The sequence below is a fragment of the Habropoda laboriosa genome, unplaced genomic scaffold, assembly GCF_001263275.1.
Source record: "Habropoda laboriosa isolate 0110345459 unplaced genomic scaffold, ASM126327v1 scaffold662, whole genome shotgun sequence".
Lineage (NCBI taxonomy): Eukaryota > Metazoa > Arthropoda > Insecta > Hymenoptera > Apidae > Habropoda > Habropoda laboriosa.
Genome location: NW_017100753.1, coordinates 74,137 through 83,087, shown reverse-complemented (window position 1 = coordinate 83,087; position 8,951 = coordinate 74,137). Strand labels below are relative to the sequence as shown.

General features: G+C 48.3%; 1 protein-coding gene across 1 annotated transcript; it reads left to right on the top strand.

Annotated features, from left to right (window-relative positions):
• The first annotated feature begins 5,048 nt into the window (after positions 1-5,048).
• On the top strand, positions 5,049-8,221 carry LOC108577181. The gene is given in 3 exon segments (XM_017940292.1): positions 5,049-5,742; positions 5,857-5,982; positions 5,985-8,221. Coding segments are annotated over 3 exon segments (3,057 nt in total).
• The last annotated feature ends 730 nt before the right edge of the window (positions 8,222-8,951 follow it).

Below are 8,951 nucleotides of genomic sequence, written 5' to 3'. Positions count from 1 at the left end.
TAGGAGGACTCCGGAGTCAGTCGTATATCGGATACGGCTGACGACGCGCGGTCGTGCCGGCTGACGGCGACCCGTCGCTGTACTCTGACTGAGTAACTGACTATGTATCTGAACTATGTCTGTACCTATCGTCTCTTTTATATAGATTACTTGGTGGTGCGGGGCATCGCGGGGATGCTTAAAGTTATCTGGTTGTTGTGGCGAAGGTGGCGTGAGATTGTTTATTAGAAGTTGGTCGGCGGATGTTTATATGAGATATTGGAGTGAAGTGGATCAGAGGATGTTTATATGAGATAATATTGGAATTTAGTAGGAGGATGTTTATGTGAGATATAGATTAAGGTTAGTGGAAGCTTAATCTATATGTACGGAGAATTGGCAGAGGATGTTTATATGAGATAAAGGAGTAAGTCGATCGTAGGATGTTTATAGGATATGTGATATAGGGGTAGAGTTAGTTCGTGGATGTTTATAGGATCGGAGGTAGATTAGTAGGAGCTTAATTTATATGAGTATAATATTCTTAGTCTATCTTCGCTGTGTTGTCGCGAAGGCTTATTATACTTATGAACTAACTCCAACGTCGTCGCACGACGTCACACTCGTTTCCCCTGGGTACTAGCCTTGCTTTGAACTTATTAACAGAGCCATCCTGATTACACTTTATCTTATATACCCACCTATTTGAAAGAACTTTTGCGTTGATCGGCCTATCCACCAATTTCCATGTTCGGTTGTCTGTCAATGACTTGTATTCGGAACAGTATCGGATCAGTATCCGATCAGTACCAGAGTTAGTTAGTTAGTCAGTACCAGTTCCAGTACCAGTAGTTACCAGTAACAGTATCAGACAGTACTGTGACGTCGAGCGACGACGTTGGAATTAGTATTAAGTTAAGATTAAGAACGCTATCTAATCTCCCATAAACATCTTCAGCCACACCGAACATTCCACTCCTATCTCACGTAAACATCCTCTGACTCCACGCTATCTAATCTCCCATAAACATCCTCCGATTGAACCGAGCAATCCAATCCTTTCCCATAACAAACACAGACAAAACACAGATAATTGTAAGCATCCCCGCGATGCCCGAACCACCAAGCGACTCATATAAATTAAGCCACGAGCCACCAAAAAGACAGTTCAGTTCAAGTACGGACTCTAGACGAGTCGTACTTCTAGAGGCTCTGGAACCCGCCGTCCATCCTCCCGACATCGTGTTACTATTTCCACACGTTACTATTTCCACACGTTACTATTTCCATACGTTATTATTTCTATATCTTACTATTTGCTAAGTACGTTTAAGTGTTGTATACCATTCATTATAAAATATATATATAATATTCTTGTATTCTTAACATATTGCCAATACGATTATTTATCCTTCCGATCGCGTCGCGCCGGACGTAGATACCAGCTACATAAACTTATACGTGAACATCATCAGCCAGCCGTCTCCAAGCGCTGGCCACTGGGCATTGAAACGCCACAACGTAACGACGAATTACCATGGAAGCTGATACCCATCACCATCGATGACACAGCGGTAGCAGCAGATCGCAGTCCCCTGCCATATCTGGACGTACGTGCCACTTGCGCAGAAAGATTCGAAGTTCTATGTACCAGGAAAGAATCCCAAGAATTCTAAACACCCGTCCCGGGACGTAACAATTGGTGACAGCGGTGGGATCCACAATCGCTGCGATAAGATAACTGTAGCCGCACGTCTAACGAGGTGACATCATTCCTCTGGCATCCGCGCCACGCGCAGAGTCAAGCGTGAGAAAGGCAAGGTGACATCATTCCTCTGGCATCTGCGCCACGCTCAGAGTCAAGCGTGAGAAAGGCAATGTGACATCACCACCCCCTCTACTCACGGGCAGGAGACCCGAGCGCTCAGCCCAGACGCGGAGTCGAGCTCCGGACACCGCGCAGTGTAGACGTACCACTGACTTAGTGCCAGAGAGTATTTCCATATCACCGCATCGTAACATATTTTCGAAACGTATTTCGTTGTTGCGCGCCCTAAGGCGAACGACAAACGGCAGAACGTAGAGAAATTTTTTCTTTTTTTTTGCCCTTTTGCATTGTTTATACGCTTGAACGGCAACCCGAGTGAAGCGCCTTAAGGTGCACGATCAGAAAACCGCTCAAGTGCTCGCGAACCATCACCAAAATTAGGGAACGCATGGAAAGTGTACGCCCTAAGGCCGCAACGCCAACCATGTTCAACCTGAGACAGGTGAATTACGGTTAACGATAATACTACCTTTTTATTAGCAATTACTATATCACATTCGTCCCTCTCTCACACAGGATCACAGCGACCCTATTAAAAAGAGGAAACGCAAACCCAGAAGAGGTTGCCGCGCCGGAAAAAGTTTTAAGGACTGAAAGAAACGGGTAATCGAACCCCTATTGAGGATAGTTCCACATCGAAACTCTGAAACGCGGAAAGTGACAGCCGATGTAAACACCACCGCAGAAAACGTGGAAACCATGGACTTAACAATCTTCGACGACAAGGACACTGTTCCGTTTCCTCCTCCAGCCATAGAAACATTAGATACGCGCAGTGCAATAACAGTGCACAATCATCGCGACATTCCGGACGAAGTTCTCGTAGCATACCTACGAGGATATAAAGACTTACACGAAGGAGTACCTGTGGAAGTCGCAGACTGGTGCCAACTCAGATTCGAAACGCAGACATAACAGCGAACTGTGCTACGAGTGAACAACGGTATTCAAGCACGGAATGTTTTGCGAGAACCTACGATTGACATATACAACTGAAACACGAGCGTGGAAAAATAACTCGCGAGTTAAATTTCAAAAATCTAAAAACGCCTCTAGAGATTGCGCGCCCCAAGGCGTACGTCTAACAGAGAGCGCGGCCAGACTTTTCCGTCGAGCATTCCTTAGCGAAACGATCACTGTGCGATCTACTGAACTGAGCGCCTTAAGGCGACCTTGGAAGGAAATTGCACAGCAAATCGAAACGCTTATTCAATTCAACCCCAAGGGGAAATTGTGAGAGACGCGCGCCCCAAGGCCGTACGCCAAGGATTATCATGTACGATAATCACGTACGATTCCACGCCCGATTCACGAATATTCTCGCAACAAACACGAACGCAGCACTAATTGAAAAAACAAACTGACTCCAATTCAAGAACCAGTGAACAAAATCGCTCGACAAAATGACTACGTGTTCGAAGACAGAAGCCGCGGCGTTACAGAGCACGTCCGACGAAAATCTAATTTCCCTTCAGAAACATCTTTCTGATCGGGAGAGGCGCATACGCGAGGATACCCGCATCCTCGAACAACGACAACGTGAACTAGATACTGAAGATCTCGAGCGCAGACGCATGCGCGCAGAAATAGAGCAGTTAAAGAAGGAATTAGAGGAAAACCGGACAGCGTACTTCCTGCGCAAGTACTGTACCACTATCAAGAGCACCTTCAACGATTCCATCTACCGCCTCCACCGATGAATCAACCCCATACATTCTCCGTGAGGCAATAAATTCTATCCCTACTTTCGATGGATCGAACATAACGGTCCTGCAGTTCGCGCGTTCCGGTAAACGCGCTCTAGACATCATACCGGCACACGTCGAAAGACCACTCACAAAATTGATAATCACACGACTCCGCGGGAAGGCGTACACGGCCATCGAGGACGAGGCCTTAGAGACCGTGGACGGTCTGCGCAACCGGTTAAAAACCGTCTTCGGACCACAACACACCGTGGACCACTACCGCGGCGCCCTCGCTGATACATACATGAAGTCCAACGAGTACATCTTGGACTACATCAGTAGAGTCAAGGACCTCCGTGAAGCAATCATCGATTGCAACCGCCACCACGCAGATTTGACCATCAACAGCTTCATTAACGGCCTAACACGGGAGATCCGAATGGACCTGCGCTCCATAAGGGACAGGCCCGCTAACATAGTCTTCGACGAAGCAATTTCCGCCTTCAAACAGCTAGAACTCGATAAAACACGACATACACGGCAACCCACGGAGCAACGACACGTGCAGTTCGCCCAGCGGGATAAGACGCCCGAACGACGGGAGGAAAGGAGGGCGTATACTCCGCCTCCCCCGCGAGATTCCTGGCGATCCACGTCACCCAAGCGATACTACCGTGAAGACCCGAGAACGACAAGACCGGAGCCGACATGGCCAACATATCGCCAAGTAGCTGAATCCCCGAGAAGTTACCGTAACTCTTACGAAGCTCGTTGACGCGAATACCGTGAATCACCGCACGCTCCACAAAGGAACGAGCCAACACGGTCATGCTCCTACTGCAAAAACATTGGGCATGACTTTCACGAATGCCGCAAGCGAGCCTACAACGAAACGAGGCAACCGGGATTCGAAAAAGACCTCCGACCCCTCCTGAACCGCGGTCCGGAGGTCAAGACGATCAACGTTCAGGAAGAGAAGAAAGAAGAGCTCAACTCCACCGCATCGACTTAGAGGAACGGTTCACTCCTCTCATCCTCATTGACGCCCCCGAGCTCATCAACCCAACTCCATTTATGGTCGACAGGGGCGCAGAACCCAACCTTATTAAAATATCTGCCTTAAAAGAAGACACGCGTATCGACAGGTATGATAAATTAAGTATACGAGGAGTAACCCACGAGCGGGTTTCTACCTTAGGATCCGCATACCTAACGCTGTATAAAATGCCTCTTAAATTCCACGTGGTCCCGGATTCGTTCCCCATCAATGTGGAAGGAATCCTGGGATTCACATTTTTACGGGATCAAGCCACTATCTCTTACACTAAGAATAGCGTCATATGGAACGACATCGCGATTCCATTTTTCAATCAAAATCAGCGTGAGGTACCGTGGCCTGCATTCCGGTGACTACCACGGTCCCGACCGTTGGCTATGTACCGCGTCTTACACTCGCACCGGGCGTCGTCACGCTCGTCTGCCTAATCAAGCAGAACAACGGCACGTCTTTCATAAAATGTGTAAACACATCCTCCGAGACCGTAGCCTTCCCCATGCCAAGTATAAAAATTCTAGAAATCAACGAAATCTATAACGCTGAATCCACTGTATCCACTGAATCCACTGTATCTGCTAAATCCACTGTATCCACTGAATCCACTATATCTACTAAATCCACTGTATCCACTGAATCACGCTTAAACGCGATGAAGTCCCGTACTCCAACGGAAAGAACAAAAGAAATATTAGACCTCATAAACACAAACCACCTCAATGAAGAGGAACTCGCTCATACTCGCGAATTAATATCGCACAACTACGACATATTTCATTTACCTGGCGACTCACTGACCAGAACAAATATCGTGAAGCACAAAATCGTGACTTCCGATCCAAGTCCAATAAACGTCAAACAATACAGATATCCGCCAATCCACAAGGCTGAAATCAATAAACAAATGAAGGAACTTTTGGAAAATGACATAGTACGCCCTTCTACTTCTCCGTATAACTCACCCTTGTGGATTGTGCCCAAAAAGGCCGATGAAAACGGCCAGAAACGATGGCGCATGGTAATAGACTACCGTGGGCTCAATGAAAAACTACCCAGCATTAATGAAATCTTAGACCAACTCGGTAGCGCCAAATACTTCAGCGTGTTTATTCTGGCCAGTGGGTTCCACCAAATAGGCATGGAGGAGGCTGACGCCGAAAAACAGCTTTTTCCACCCCCTATGGCCACTACGAGTTTACACGCATGCCGTTCGGACTCAGGAACGCTCCCGCAACCTTCCAACGTCTTATGGACGCCGTACTAATGGGTCTCCAGGGTACGGAACTTTTCGTTTACCTGGACGACAGTAATTTACGCAAGCTCATTGCAAGAACATCGAATAAAATTCAACAAACTGGCTACAAGGTTGTGCGACGCGGTCCTGAAGCTCCAGCCCTCGAAGTGCGGGTTTGTGCATAGAGAGGTGGCATACCTCATACCGTCATCTCGGAGGATGGCGTAAAACCCTGCCCGCAGAAGGTCTCCGCGGTTAAGGACTTCCCGACACCGAAATTGGTGAAAAATGTAAGGGAGTTCCTTGGTATAGCCGGGTACTATCGCAGGTTTATTGACAAATTCTCCCAAACCTCGAAACCACTAACCTCCCTCTTACGTAAGGACACCAAGTTTACGTGGGGCAAAGATCAGGAGCGCGCCTTCTGCTCGCTCCGCGAAGCGCTCTTAACAGAGCCGGTGTTGCAATATCCTGACTTCGCGCTACCATTTAATATAACAACCGATGCATCCGGATATGCGATCGGGGCCATACTGAGCCAGGGCGAAATCGGGAAAGACAGGCCCATCGCTTACGCCTCTAGGTTGCTTCAAGGTGCGGAATTGAATTATTCAACTATCAAGAAGGAGTGCCTCGTAATCGTATACGCCGTACAACATTTCCGATCCTACATTTACGGGAAACGATTTAACCTTATCACGGACCATCGTCCCCTTGTATGGGTCACGTCGGTAAAAGACCCGACGTCGCGACTACTCCGTTGGCGTCTGAAAGTAGCAGAATATGAATACAAAGTCATTTATAAGCCAGGGAAATCCAACTTAAACGCCGACGCGCTATCTAGGAATCCTGCTCCGGTATTCCCCGTCCACTCCGACTCTTCAGACACATCTCTATTCTCACCAAGACCACTACGCGAAGGACGATCTCCCCCGCCTACACCTTCTACCTCCCGTAATCCTCCGCAAACACATACTTCGCCCCAACAATCAAATTCTAACCTCACCACAACGAACGAACGCAACACCGACAGCACCCCCACACATTCGCGAGACACATCTACGAACCGACGGACTATAATACACACCCGGGACAGATTTGTGATGAGGAAGGACAATCTAGTTAGCTTCGCATCACTGGACGGCCAGCCATTTGATAACGGCGCAACAGACCTTGTCACACACAATAAATTCCACGTACCCCGCGACGCTGTTATTGGACGCGCAAAATTGACAAATATTGGAGCACACCACCTGATAATCTTACCCATCAAGCCAACACACGACCACACGACTTCTCCCGACGACCTAGTCGAATCCCTCAGATCTCTATATAACGTAATAACAGAACTTAATCTCTCCTCCTTCAGTATATCCCGTACCTCCATCGACGACATTCCTTGGTCCACGATCCAAGGAGTGCTATTCGACCTCTTCATGTCTACTAACACACAAATCTTTGCATGCTCCCACGAAGTCAGAATACCCACCGAATCCATACGCTACGATATCCTAACGGAAAATCACGTATCTGCATTTGGAGGACATAAAGGCATATCTGAAACCTATCACAGGATCAGGGAAAGATACTACTGGCCAACGCTCAAAACAGATGTTCAAAATTTTGTAAACGCATGCGAAAGGTGCCAGCTGCGCAATTTGACACGCGTCAAGACTCGGCAACCAATGACTATCACCGATACACCGACTCACACATTCGATAAAGTAGCGTTGGATCTTGTCGGGCCCCTTCCCACCACACCATCCGGAAACACCTATATCCTCACCATGCAGGACCTCCTATCTAAATATTCCCTGACGGTTCCTTTAAAAACCTCCACCTCCATAGATATCGCTGACGCATTTATAAACAACCTTGTCTGCCGCTTCGGGGCCCACAAGGCCGTACTGACCGACCAGGGGACTAACTTCACGAGCACACTGATTAAAATAGTCGCGAGACGATTCAGAATAACACAATTCCGCACCACCGCATTCCACCCGCAGAGCAACGGCTCAGTGGAGCGATCGCACCAGGTGCTTACCGAATATTTAAAGCATTACGTTTCGCGTAATAATTGGGATGAGTGGTTGAACCTGGCGATGTTCTCTTACAACACCAGCGTCCACGAGGGCACCCGCTTCACGCCCCACGAATTGGTGTTCGGACGACTATCCCGCCTCCCATCCAGCTCCTCCTTTACGGAAACATCCGATCCAACCTACAATTCCTATTTTTCCGATCTCCAAGTCAAAATCACTAACACCGCCTTCAGAGCTCGGGAGAATTTAGGGTCCGCCAAGGAACGATTGAATGGCTACTACGATAGTAAGGTTCACACGGAGACATTCTGCGTGGGCGATAGGGTTTTCCTCCTGAAAGAGCCACGCAAGGGGAAGTTCGACGACGAGTACACGGGCCCCCACATGGTGTTATAAATACTCCTGCAAAACAACATACGAATTCTTGTAAACAGTAGGTCACGCGTAGTACACGCAAACAAACTCCGCAAAACGCGCTCCACCAACGTGCGCCGAATAATTGCGCACAAGATTCCTCCTCCCTGCGGGGAACGACGATATATAGCCGCCAGCGAAGCCCGCAAGGGACATTTCCCCAAGAATACCAGAAGCACCAACATGCTCTCCCTCATTGTACTCTGCATCCTCATCGCCCAAGCATCCGCCCTAGTGGGAGGATACGACTGCGGGAGCCGTACCCTCAACGTGTCCACCTTTTCCACCGTCGACTCCTTAGACTGTAACACAGAGGACATACAACCCACAGCGGAAGCCAGGAATATCCAGCTGCTGCAGCTGGGCGACTTCAACAGTGCACAAGTCACACAATGCAAACTGGAAATCGACCGTACCATCTATTACTGTGGGATGCATTCACATACATCCATCGTCGCTAATGGACGACGCCAGTACCTGTTCTCAGCCACCAAAGAAACGTGCACCAACCTCCACACCACGGGTACCATATTTATAAACCCAGCCACGCAAATAACGGGTGTATGAGCCAACTCCACGACGCACTACAGCTTAACGCTTGCTGGAACCATTGGACCGGACGGTGCTTGGCTTCGGTACCTCCTACTCAGATTCGCACGGCACCTGGAACAACGTCATCGTACAAGCCGTTGTAAAAATCTCAATAAGGAAT